We start from the raw sequence: 14116 nt of genomic DNA, 5'->3' as shown, positions 1-14116 counted from the left end.
CTATGAATTATACGACATGGTTCTTATTGATTCCAATATATTCCTGTTTATTTTTTACTTTGTTTTGTTTTTTCCCCCAAACACAGATTTCCGTGCTTCACTCAACTAATCCCTATAATCCACGTAAACATTACGTAAGCTCACAAAATAGGTCAATTCCACCGCATGTAAGTGGCCTAATGGAGAGTGTTTTCATGCATTATTTCTTTTATTTCTTTACTATGGTTAAATCCACAGTATAGGCAGCTAGCAGCTTTAGAGAATTGAGCATGTTGCAATTACAAGTATATTAATCTTAAAGTAAATAAAAATTTATCGTCATTTAAATATTTAAATTCATTATCTTAAATTAATTTTCTAAGAATGTGGAGTAAGTTCCACATGTTAAAGATGAAAAAAGCCCTTTGAATTGTCTCGGCCCCGCTGATGTTATACATAGACAAAAGAAGAGATTTGCATTTAATTTTGGGCATATGTATGACTTGGAAGAATTTCAGACAAAGAGAACATGTGTTTTTCAAATCTCGGCCACCGAAAGCCAAAAAAGAAAACAAAGGTGAATGCACGCACCCAATTTTCAAAATTATACAAACTTGTCGTTTTATTCACGCTTCCACTTAATTATCCCAATGTATATATACAATAAAGTAATTCAGTATATTACCCTTTTCAATAAGTGAAAATTACATACGAAATGGTCAAATTAAAACACCACCCCGCAAGGTCGGAAAAAATCGACAAACTGTATTGTATATATATGAGCGAATTTAACTCACAGTGTTTTGAATCGAAACGCACGGGAAACATCTTATTATCTCACTATATGCAAACATCAACTTGTCATGCAATTAATATTTAATGTTTGTGGAAATTAAAGAAATGAAATTAATGCTACGTACATCCATCTAAAGATCGACATATATGTTCTCCTTTCAAAATGAAGTAAAAAAAGCTTATGTAATCCTTTATTAACTATTAGAATTAGGATTTCCATATTATTGTATTAGATCTACTATCATCCCTTGTAAAAAAAAAAACAAAAGGAGGAGAAAGGCATCAAAAAGATATTGGAAATGTAACTCCCATACTTATTATCTATCCATATATTATTTCTTGGGAGTTATAATTGCTAAAAATGCTTTGCTTGGGAAATTGGACCAAGTAAAAAATATATATAATTTACTAATTATTTCAGTAAATAAATAAAGCATAACACGCATCAGCTCATTCAGTATCTCTGATCGGATCAGATCACCGCACATTTAAGTCTTCCGACCTCCGGTCAGGAGTTCATGCATTCGGTTGTTTATATAACTTATTGAATACAGTATTTCTTTATTAAAAAATAAATGCAGTGTCTGTCTAACTCTTTTTTTTCCCGGTGTGCCAAGGTGATATTCTTAGCCTATTGGCTAAACTAATTCCTGCTTCGGCATCTGTTTCCTCATGCCAAACTTGGCATTATATTTACATTCTGATGATATAGAAGTGCTTGCAATGAATTCAGGTAAAACTTATTAATTTAGATGATTTTTCATTATTATATGGCTGAGATTACAAGAGGGGAAAAAATTATTTAAGTAGAAATATAAAATAAATGATAAAGAAAAAAAATATGCTGACTTTCCTTTGAGCTGACTTTTGCCTAATATCTACTCAGAATTGTAGGAAGAGAGTGAATGCAGTGGACCAGTGTCTCCAATTGCCCAGGTAATTAATTTCTCCACCTGCATGCATGTTCTCAGCTGAATAACATATTAATTAGTCTCTTATCTGCATCACAAAAAAAAGGAGAAAAAAAATTGAAAAACCAAAAACTTCAGTACGTACTTTCAAAATTGATAGGAATTAAATGAAAATATGAATCAATATTCTCGTATGTTTGTAGACGTCTTTTTTTTTGTGATTTATTATTTAGAGATACGCAAAGATGCAGTAATTTCTTGAAAATAATTTATTTTCCTGTGTTTGATTTCCGAACAACATTTATTTGTATGAATCTCGATCGATAGCATAATGCAGCCAGGTGCAGCCACGTCCTTATGTAGCAGCGGTCTCGTTGACCATAGGCAAGGGGGTTATGACATTGCTATGTATCCACCACCTCATGCGACCTCGCCTTCCATGTTACAATCAGTTGCATTCTGGTTCTGTTTGACTGAGTGCCATCGTCCCGGTTGGTGATGGTTATCGGTTCCTCTGGCTGTTGTTAACTGCCCTGGCCAGGGAAAGGGATTAATGGCTTCCTCTCCTAGGATGGTTGGCAGTTGTTGTTTGGTGGTGGTCGCCATGGGATTGTGATCCAGGTGATTGGAATTTCTCGAACATGATCTCTAAAAACGAATGACTTAAGAAGTAAAGAATTATCGAGGCGTTTTCCATAAGGATTAAACATTTATAGATTTACTTTTCCTTGCGAGAGATCCGTAAATTGTACATTAAGATTAATAAATTCACATTTCTTAAGTACTTTTCACCAATTCCGGTACATAGAACCGAATTAACGTTAGCGTGCCCTAAAACACCATTTAATTATACCCTTCATACATATTAGAATGTGGGTTTAATACTATGGCCCGCAAGAAGGGGCACAGGGAAGATATGTATGGTATGGCCTCTCTTTTTCCTCTTGCTGCCATGTTTCTTATGAATAGAAATGTCATTATGTGATCAATATGAGTTGGTTTAAGTAACTCGACGCTTGTTCTCTTTAAGTAAGATCTCAAGTTCGAGTCTTGTGAATGAAAAAAATTTATACTATGAGACTTTTACTTTTTAGTGGACCAACCTAACTCGAACAAAATTAATCGGGACCCGTTAGGCTTCCGAATAACAAGTTACACTCCGGAAAAAGAAATGTCATTGTATCCTCATTTATGGTTCCAGGAATACTAGCTTCTGGGATCATATAAACCAAAAGGGACCAATAGCTGTACGAGGCAGATCAGAAAAATAAAAAATATATAGTATATCACATGTCGTCGTCTAAAATTAAAAGGGTTAATTATATAATTGCATTTGTAAAAGTTATAATGATCATTCCATTGGAATGGCTAGGTCCAGGGGTAGAAAAAGACGGGTGAACGTCCTCGCTCAGATTCAAGAGATTTCAATTATGATTTTCGGTAGAATTTTTAGTACACTTTTATTTTTTATCTTTTATTAAATCCATGTGCATCCTAGAAATAGAAAAGTAAATTATGAACGAAACCAAAAACCGGATGTATCCTTCTTTAATAAAGAAAAGAAACAAAATGAAGAAAAAGGATATTATATGGTACAGTGGCGCACTCGCTCTCAATCAAGAATCAAGATACTTAAAATTCGATTCTCGTTTTTTTTATAAATTAAATTAGATTCTAGTTAATAAAAGTATTTATATTCTTTTATTTAGATGTTTATTTCGTTTTGTTAATTTTATAGATTTCTCTTGTTAAAATTAAAAAAGAATAAAAGTAAAGGTGTACAGAACCAGATCCCCTCGTTTTCTTCAATCCGTGTGAGAAGATCGAAGTAGAACCCATCGGTCCCTTCTTGACCGCCGACAAATGTCTCACCTGTCCCATACTCTTTGCCTAATTAACCCCCGTCATTTTCAACCCCATTTATACATCTCCAGAACTATACGACCCCTGCCTGCCGCCATTGGATTAGAATAGAAAACTAGACATAATCGTGTCGAGGCTCGGCGTTCTCGCGCATACGCATAAGTTAATTAGGTGTTGAGATCTTAATAATCATTGGACTTGTTGAAACGAAGCACGTCCGGATATATGTATACACCGACTCGATAAACTGATTGATGCTTGATAATATGTTGTTGAATTGAAGATACCTAATTACACATCTTAAATTTTCATTTGGGCTTATACGGGTTTGGACTCAACTTTCAATTTAAAAATTCGAGTTGATAAGTTGTGAGGCCCAATCCCATATAAACTATTCTATTTTCTTTTATATTTCCGATGTGGGATTAACTTTTTATATTCCCAACACCCGCCCTCACGTGGCACCGTGTGGCCTTTCTCATGATTTTGCCTACACGTGCCACGTGAACCTTAACTGCCCGCCCTCAACAACTTACCTCAAGCCGGTCTCTCCTCTCTTCTGGACTCAGGCTTTAACTACCTCGAGCTAGACTTCTTCTTCCACACTCGGGCGAGGGGGGTCAATGACTACGAGCCGAACTTTTACTTCCGGACTCGAACTTCACTGGCGTGGTGTGCGCATACGTGCCCCCAGGATCATTACCATGGGCTTTGATACCATCTTAAATTATACCGGGCTTACATAGGCTTGAACTCAACTTTCAACTTAAAAACTCAAATTGATAAGTTGTGAGATTTAATCACATATAAACTATTTTATTTTCTTTTATACTTTCGACCTGGGATTAAGAGCGTTTCAAGCAGACACCGCGTGATTTAAAGTCCAACATAAACCAAAAGATGGCACGGAAAAACACAAGCAAAGACATACGACTTCGCTAGCTAGTCAAACTTCGACTGGTGGATTATTGCATGGTAAAAACATAAAAGTACGTGATATCAGATTTTCACAAAATGGTTACCCACTGTATACGGAACGCATCTTATTACCGAAATTAGGACATCACTTAAACGTAAATTGTAAGTTTCAGTCAACAGATTAAGAATAGTCTGTCATCATCACAGACACTGTGCATGAGCAAGAGTAGACTATTGTCTCTCCCTTCTTTTTTTCACCTCCTAATTAATTTTCCTATCCCTCATCCAATCCAATCCAAAAGCCCTTAAATGCGACCCCCTCACCTCTCCTCCTCTCTCTCGTATTTGCTCTTCCCTCCTCATCTTTCACTGTCACTCCCTCACACTTCCATCATCTTCCATTATTATCATCATGGCTAATATTCCTAACAATATTAACCCCAAAATTATAGCTCTCATCTTCTTGTCTTCCCTGCTTCTGGCCACCCCCATTGATCTGGTGGCCAGTAGTTCTTCATCATCGGCGTTGCAGCCGAATTCGAAGAAGTTGGGAGATCTGCTGCAGTCCCAGTGCTTGACGGTTCCAGCCCCCGAGTTTGTGAACCTGATCCAGTCCACGATTGATGTGGTGAGGGAGGTGATGGGGACGGTGTCGCAGTTTGGGAGCGTGTTCGGGGACTTCAGGCTCTCGAACGCCATCTCCGACTGCCTTGACCTCCTCGACTTCTCCACCGACGAGCTCTCCTGGGCCGCCTCCGCCACCCAGAATCCCAAGAGTAATATTCTGGCCATTCTCCTATGATCTTCCCCAACTCTTACTATATACATATCGAGTTTTTTTCTTGTTTATTTTCTTTCGTGCTATTTTCTCCATGCATTTTATTGAGCATAGGGAAATTTCGAAAAGAAAAATAATACAAAAGGAAAAAGGAAACAAAAACAGACACTCCTAATAGCACAGATTGCAATGTTGAGATGCATGCGCGGTGCACTTTTACGTCTCGTTCCCTTTATCCTAGTTAGCTCTTTCCCTTCTATTTGATACTTTTCATAAAGTCGTATCCCTGGCGAGATGACAAGTTGGCCCGGTCATGTGCAGTGCTTTCAGTGAATTTAGCTATGCACTATAGGTAAAGTTCGTCTACTGGCAGTCGTTGTATATCAACCATACCGTACTAGCTAGAACTCATGCACTGTAGGTGAATTTATCAAGTATATCATACCTCGAACTGTAGTATCATATTTCTTTGCAGGACGCACTAAAATGTTGTTTTGTTAACATGATCGGAGACAAATGAAATTTGTATAAGAAAAATATAATTTCATAGGAGAATATTAACGGTGGGTGGGTGGGTGAAGCAAGTTAATTCCGAGTGGATTAAATACGAGGAAAATAAAATAATATATAGATATTTCTTTTAAGAAAAAAAAGTTGATTTCCTATACTATTTAATTATTTGGACGTTGTGGGATGGGAAGTGTACCTTTATTTTCTAAATCAAGAGACACATTTCACTTGGCTAAATGGGCCATTTATAGCTTTTACACTCTCATCAATTTGCTTGGCCTATTCCTTGTACTTTGTTTCATGTATACTCTCATATTAATTTCTCTAGTTCCTTAAATGCGTAACTCCCACGCTGATGTGTTTGGTTGTTCTCCAATTGCGAAAAATCCACTGCTCTATCATATGGTCCCTCCTCGCCATGTCGGGCTCCGGTATATATTCTAAATGAATTTAAAGCCACTTGATGCATGTCGATGCGGCTGTGCAATGGTCAATTAATCATAGAGAAATTGGTGGTAATAACTTTAACACGACATCCAAGCCTAATTATGGATCCCATTATATATTTATCCACTTAGCAGTCTCGTAACATGTTCGATGTAACATGTATTCTGGTCCGACACGATAATTTTCGTTTCCTCGCTAATGGAATCATAAAATAAAGACTAAGTTTTATCCTTTAGTGGGTCGATCCGGATCAATTTGATTAATCATAATCAAATTGAATTTTCAGATATCAGGATTGATACCAAAAAAACTATTTAACCACTATGTCTAGTATATCACTGTTCATGAACTTGCAATAATCAAAGCTCAAGTAATTGCTTTGTTTTATATATGGTATAGTGAACAGAGTCTGCCAATCGAAATTAAGAATTTAAGTGGAACCTGTACACTTTTTGGTGAGCCCGAGGATAATCCCATGAGTACATGGACGTGCTCTGTTTCATTGTAATTGGTTTAGTCCATTCAATATAGATCTGGCCTTATAATTTTCGTCCTGATTATGTAATAACTAATATGGGCAATGAACGATTGATCAGGTAAGCACAATAGCACCGGAGACCTGGCCTCCGACCTTCAGACATGGCTGAGTGCAGCCCTCGCGAACCAGGACACGTGCATCGATGGGTTCGAGGGCACCAGCAGCATTGTTAAGGGGATCGTGACCAGCAGCCTTGGAGAGATCACATCGTTAGTCCGAAACCTCCTCATCAAGGTCCGCCCTGCCCAGAACCCCAAGTCAGGCAGCAGTGGCGCCAAAGGCAGCGGCAACGGCACCGGTAGTGGGGGCCGTGGCGGAGGCCATGGTGGGAGGAAACTACGAGGCCAAGGCAACCAATTTCCATCATGGGTAAGAAACTATAGTGTGATTCTTGACCAAATCTAATCAGATCTTTTTCCCTTTTTTTTAAGAAATAGAAGAATAGTTTTCTTTTTCATTTGGATCAGTCCTTAGTTTTTCTTATTAATATAATATGTAGGTGAGGCCTGAGGACCGGAAACTGCTACAAGTGAACGGGGTGGCGGCAGACGTGGTGGTGGCTCAGGACGGGACCGGGAACTTCACAAAGGTGCAAGACGCGGTCATGGCGGCTCCCGACTACATCACCCGCCGCTTCGTGATCTACATAAAGAAGGGCGTTTATAAGGAGAACGTGGAGATCAAGAAGAAGAAGTGGAACATTATGATGGTCGGAGAAGGGATGGATGTGACCGTGATTTCTGGTAACCGGAGTTTCATCGACGGGTGGACAACCTTCCGATCAGCAACTTTTGGTGAGTCCTAGCTCCTCCTTATCCTTGCCTGCTAAGGTTATCTAAGGAGATGGTGCAGTGGTTTACAATCGCCATAAATATTATAGGGAAACCTCTAGAGTTTGTCACACTTCATTTAATTTTCCGATGTGGCGACGTCCAAGGTTCATGAAGCAGAAATATCGTGGGAACATTAATTCGACTTCATCGGAAGTGGTCTTCTTGACAAGGGACCCATATGATAAAGCTGGTAGCTTGATGATACTCGAGTGAAAATTGAACTTAAGTATATAATGGTAGGTGTAGATCAGTAGGGATGCGACATGAAAACTCAAAAAATAAGGCATTGAGTCTGATTCAGATGAAATTCTGATCGGTTGATTGGTTCAGTCTACTGTATCATTCGTAGATCGAATTCATCCCGAATCCTTTGCCTCCACTGCTTGTTGATTCACCTACTTAATGTTATGCCCAAGAAAGTTTATGTATTTACCGGAAGAGGGCTTTTGGTGTCGGTGGGGGATATAAGTGGACCTAACATGCAACTGTTAGGCCCACCCCACCTAACTCTGCTCAAATGTAACGGAGAACTGATTTCCGATGAAATCGGAAAAGAAAATAAGGAGTGGGCCATTATTTTGTCTCTAGATGATACTGAGTTTTCTGTATGGTGTTAATGTATTTTGTAGCTGTAAGCGGTAGAGGGTTCGTAGCACGGGACATGACCTTCGAGAACACGGCGGGGCCGGAGAAGCACCAGGCAGTGGCCCTGCGGTCCGACTCAGACCTGTCAGTGTACTTCCGGTGCTCGATGAGGGGGTACCAGGATACTCTCTACACCCACACATTGCGCCAGTTCTACCGGGACTGCCAGATCAGCGGCACAATCGACTTCATATTCGGGGACGGGGCAGTGGTTTTCCAGAGCTGCGTGATCCGTGTGAAAAAGGGCCTCCCATCACAGAAGAACACCGTGACTGCACAAGGCCGGAAGGACCCCAACCAGTCGACCGGGTTCTCGTTCCAGTTCTGCAATGTCACAGCAGACACAGACCTGCTACCTTTCGTGAACACCACGATGACCTACCTCGGGAGGCCGTGGAAGACATACTCAAGGACCGTCTTCATGCAGTCCTACTTGAGCAACGTCCTTCGGCCAGAGGGCTGGCTCGAGTGGAATGGCAACTTCGCTCTTGACACGCTATTCTACGGGGAGTACTTGAACTACGGGCCTGGCTCGGGGCTAACGGGACGGGTTAAGTGGCCCGGGTTTCATGTGCTGAACGACTCGACCCAGGTAGTTAACTTCACCGTGGCGCAATTCATTGAAGGGAACTCCTGGTTGCCCTCCACTGGGGTCAAGTACGTTGCAGGCCTAACAGTTTAAGACATTATTATATATATATATATATCTCAAATTGAATGAATGTACTTAGTCAGCTCATCATTATTTCCTTTTTCTCTATTTTTTTTAATTTTAAATTTTAATATATAGTTTTAAAATTTTGTAAGTTTAATTACTTCCATGGCATTGATTAATTAAAATGCTGAAGAGTGGTGGGTTCTATAATTTTCTCTCGGGATATAATTAGGAAATGCATTGATATAATGGATTTTTCTGGATAAATAAATTGCATATATATACTCTCACTGGCCGGCTGACAACCTCAAACAAATCATGTTAATGATGCGGGTCTTGCATTTGGCAGCCGAGACCTATGATATACATACCACCATTTCGAATGCAACGAAAGTTTTGATATCATTGTTTCATACTTGACGATGATGCGAACTCGAACAAGACCCGCATTCATTGCGGGTGAAAGACAAACAGTGCCATGAATAAGATTTTTAAGATCAAATTATTAGCTCGGGCCTCAGCTTGTTTTTCAACCTTCGGTCGTCTTGGTTCTCAAGTTTGATTAATAAAATATCGAAACGTTCCACGAATATGTTAAAAGTTCAACAAAGATCATCATCGGATCATATATCTTATAAACAAATATGTATACGCGTTAAAAACATGACATCATTAACCTTCAACATTGATCTTAACGGTAATTAGAACGCAAATTAGTATTTAATAGTCGTAGGACCTCATCAGGAACAAATAAAATGGACGGCATTGCCTTGTTAAAATTTGACAAATATAATTTATAATTAATTAAGCAAATGTTTTAATAATTATATCTAGCATGAATTGTTAATTCGTCTTAACATTTTTCCACAATTCCAAATTGCCAGGCTAAGTAATTAGAAAGGAGGGGGCCATGGATTCATGCAGCACCTTCAAGAGCTGTGGCAAGGCAGAGAAGAAATTAGAAGAGCAGGACTTTTGCCGGAAGACCCGAAATCGTATCGTGGTCATCTCAATCTCTATGGTCCTGCTGATCTCACTTATAGTTGGCATTGCAGTCGGGGTCTCACCACCGGGGAGGAGGAGCACTGGGTCCGGAGAAAATCCACCGAGCTACTCTGCGGATTATACTTCAATCAGTTCCATGTGCAACGTGACCCTGTACCCGAACTCGTGCTTCTCAAGCATCAGTTCTGTGGGGGGCTCATCAAACGTTCCGGCCCATCTGAACCTGGAAGGGGTGTTCAAGCTCTCTCTTCAAGTTGCACTCGGTGAGCTTGTGAACGTCTCTTCCTTGCCGAGGAGGCTCATGTCCTCCACGGACAACTACAATGTAAGCTTCAACTCCAGCGATCCTCTTACGGTACAAGCCTTGCATGATTGCGGGACACTCTTCGATCACGCCATCGGCCAAGTCAAGCATTGCATCGCATGGATTGAGGCGGACCTGGAAGTTGGTAATAGCCCCTTCCCTGACACAGACAGCATCAGGACATGGCTCAGTACGGCAATCACCGACCAGAAGACATGCCAGTACGGGCTTATGGAGGCGAGGAATGGGTCTGAACTGGCAGATTTCATGAAAATGGCGATGAAGAACTCGATGGAATTCACCAGCAATAGTTTGGCGATCGCTTCGCATGTACTAGCGTTACTAGGGAATCTCAGAATCCCGAGCACACGCAAGTTGCTTACAGCAAAAGAGCCCAAATCAGCGGAGTGGATCAGTAAATTTGACTGGAGGCTAATGCTGGCAGGGAATCCGAAACCCGATTTAATCGTGGCAAAGGATGACAGCGGGAATTTTAGCACAATTAGTGAAGCATTGGCTTCAGTCCCTAAGAGGACTAGCGCAAGAACAGTGATATACATTAAGAAAGGCGTATACGTAGAGAACGTGACTGTTGGTGCGGATCTTTGGAATGTGATGATGTACGGTGACGGAATGCGGAAGACTGTAATCTCCGGCAGTAAGAACTATGTCGATGGGACTCCTACCTACTCCTCTGCGACATTCGGTAAGCCACGAGATGCTAACAAGTAATCAGATCTTGATATGTTATGTTGGACTGACTGGAAAATATGCGCGAGGGATACTTTCAAATTCCTAGAGATATGAAAATTTTCGACTTCTTGTTCGTTCTTCAGAAACACTACTGCATTTGCACAGGTGCTGATGGAAGAGGATTCATAGCGAAAGACATAGGTTTCGAGAACACGGCTGGCCCGGAGAAATTCCAGGCAGTGGCTCTGCGTTCTTCGGCGGATCAATCAGTATTCTATCGGTGCTTCTTCGATGCCTATCAAGACACACTCTTCACGCATGCCGGGCGTCAGTTCTACCGGGATTGCTTGATTATTGGAACCATAGACTTTATCTTCGGCAACTCGGCAGCAGTTTTCCAAAACTGCAGGATCCAGCCCAGGCAGCCCATGCCAGGGCAGTTCAATGGCATTACAGCTCAAGGAAAATCTGACCCGAACCAGAACACCGGCATCTCGATCCAGCACTGTCAGATCAGGCCCTTCGACAACCTGACCGCACAGACATTCCTCGGCAGGCCTTGGGAGGATTACTCTACCACGGTATATATGCGGTCGGACATCGACGGGTTCATAAATCCCATGGGTTGGGCCCAGTGGATTCCTAATCTGGACCCGCCGAGCACCATCTTCTACGCCGAGTATCAGAACACCGGGCCTGGTTCCGAAATCAGAGGAAGAGTTAGCTGGGCCGGGTTTAGGCACAATATTTCTGAGAAGCAAGCAGTACAATTTAGTGTGGAATCCTTCATACAAGGCAATAAGTGGCTGCCGAAGGCTAATGTATTATACGATTTATGACCCAAATTTGGCTTTCAGACACATCTTTGAAAAATATTTTTCTTGTTCTTCGTAATTTGCTTATCATATTGAAGTAGAAAAAAGGGCAAAGATCATTTGTGAGGAGCATATCATATCTGACAATTACTGTTGTTATATATTAGGTCAACTTAATTAAGCTTAATTATAATTATTATCAAAGAATCATAAATTTTGTGATTAATTTAGAGTAATGATTTTATTATAATTATTAAAGTCTACATTACTTTAATTTGCATGAAAATCTATGTACGTGTGTGTGTATGTGGGCATGGAATTCATGTTAAATTCCATTTTCCACAAGTGCAGCTCAAAGCGTGTAACTCCACGATAAATCTGTTCCCAAAGTGATCAATCTCGAATACCAAATCTCCAGCATATGTGGGCTCATAGAACTTAGAGCTAAGCTTATTTTCCTCAAGTATCTTTCTTATCATAAGGCATACTTCATCGGAGGAGGCCCTACACTTATTCCTCTTATCAGTTATCCTATGTATTATCGCAATTCTAGTATCTTTCAACGTATCTATGATATGCTTACTCCTAGCAAGCAAGATGGAGTTATTAAAACACTCACAGATATTATTATCAACCGCATCTCATTTGGACCATTCATTGATATATGCACGATGGAACTTCTAGACATCAATCTCCTCAAAGTGATCAACAGCCTCCCAATCCAAAGCTCTCATCTCGGCCACTCTGTTCACATACCCTGTCACAGTAGTACTCTTAACAGCCCCTCAGAAGGTAGAGTTCAAAGCAAGACCTGTATGCCTTTCTTCTTGTTTGCATACAAGGGTCTCGCTTAGTTTCTATACTCTGCTTGAGGTAAGAAAGATCTTATTGCATTCTCTAGTCCCTACAGTAACATAATGCATTTATAGTCAGTGACTTGGAAACCACTGATAACACTTGTAAATAATTACATATAAGTGATTACCTTTTGTTGATCGCTGATGAAGGTCCACTCATGTCCATCACTAATTCCTAAGTCTTCCTTCAAATGCTAATAAACCATCGCCAAGAGGTCTCATTTTCTCCTTCCACGACTGCTCGTGCAATTGGGAACATTGAATTATTTCCATCTCTCCCAACAGCACTCTGATGAGGAAAGCCATCAACTACCCTTACAATATTCGCAAGATGAAGCCCCCGGTGATCGGTGAATTAGAAAAGTTGTGCTTTTTCCTCATCAGAGTTCTCGACTGTTCAACATTTGTCTTCTGTTCCTCCTCAATGTTTGCTCCACGGGGCACGACCACCATGTTATAAAGCCATGTTCGCAGCTTTCCATTGTCTAATCAGACTAATCTCCTCAGCACGACCCCATTTTTTATATCTCCGTGAAACTTATGAATGCTGTGAAGGGGTCGGAGACCAGAGGTAACTGTCCGGAAGATATCGACAAAATCCTCCTTTATAGACAACCACCAGCGCTGGGGTTCACCGCTGGTCGGATCATTTTTGAAAGTCTCGGAGTCGATCCCTGAAGGATAATTTTTCGAACACTTCTCCAACCAGTCATCTAAATGGTTGTCAATCTCCTCCACGAGCACGCGAGGCTCGGCCAATTCCGAATGCAGGTAGAACACCTTATGGGAAGGTGTCTCGTCGTCCCAGTTGTACTCCATGTGACGCCTATACTTCTTCACAGCGTCCTTAGGATTCAAAGAAGTCATCACAAACGGGGCGCTCATTTGGCGATCAGAAATTTCAAAGGTGGCCATTGGAAATAATTCTCTCTCTTCCTGAGATACCTTGTACCATAGAAGAAATAAATAAACAAAAATAATCAGTGAATTATTTAATATATATATATATATATATATATATGTATATATTGGTTTTCGGTTTAGTTAGGAACCGAAGTCGAACTGCACATTTGAAACTTCGATTCGGTTCAATACGAATCTTGTTATAGTTAATGATTCGGGCCGGTCTGCATTTGGCAGCCGAGACCTATGATCATTTCGGATGCAACGCAATATCCTTCCGATACCACTGTTTCATAGTTGATGATGATGATGATGAACTCCAGCAAGACCCATATTCATTGCGGGTGACAGAGAAATCCGTACGAGTCATGAATAAGCTTTTTAAGATTAAATTACTGGCTCGGGCCTTAGCTGGTCTTTCAACCTTCGGTCATCTTGATTCTCGAGTTCGATTAATAAAATACTGAAACGTTTTCATGAAAATGTTAAAAAGTTCACGAAAGATCATCAACGGATCATATCTTCTAAACAAATATTTTGATACACGGTGCTAGTTATGAACCAAATTGGACTCTCAGAAACATTTCTGAAAAACATATATTCTGCTTTCCATAATTTGCTCATAATATTGAAATAGCTTTCTTTTCATAGCCTTTTTAAGATATGC

The 14116-nt window shown here is 40.4% G+C and overlaps 2 protein-coding genes across 2 annotated transcripts; both read left to right on the top strand.

The window, feature by feature from the left end:
- Positions 1–4794: 4794 nt before the first annotated feature.
- On the top strand, positions 4795–9082 carry LOC116188487 (pectinesterase/pectinesterase inhibitor PPE8B-like). Its single transcript, XM_031517881.1, has 4 exons — positions 4795–5242; positions 6798–7108; positions 7239–7533; positions 8202–9082. The coding sequence occupies exons 1-4, from the start codon at positions 4879–4881 to the stop codon at positions 8897–8899; spliced, it is 1668 nt and encodes a 555-aa protein (XP_031373741.1). The 5' UTR covers positions 4795–4878; the 3' UTR covers positions 8900–9082.
- Positions 9083–9761: 679 nt separating this feature from the next.
- LOC116188990 (pectinesterase 3-like) lies at positions 9762–11798 on the top strand. The gene is made up of 2 exons (XM_031518470.1): positions 9762–10887; positions 11040–11798. Exons 1-2 carry the CDS (start codon positions 9783–9785, stop codon positions 11711–11713), a joined length of 1779 nt encoding a protein of 592 aa, XP_031374330.1. The 5' UTR covers positions 9762–9782; the 3' UTR covers positions 11714–11798.
- Positions 11799–14116: the final 2318 nt, after the last annotated feature.

This window comes from Punica granatum, chromosome 8 (assembly GCF_007655135.1).
Source record: "Punica granatum isolate Tunisia-2019 chromosome 8, ASM765513v2, whole genome shotgun sequence".
In the NCBI taxonomy this organism is placed as follows: Eukaryota; Viridiplantae; Streptophyta; class Magnoliopsida; order Myrtales; family Lythraceae; genus Punica; species Punica granatum.
Note: the sequence above shows the minus strand (reverse complement) of the source record. Positions and strands in the feature narration are given on the sequence as shown.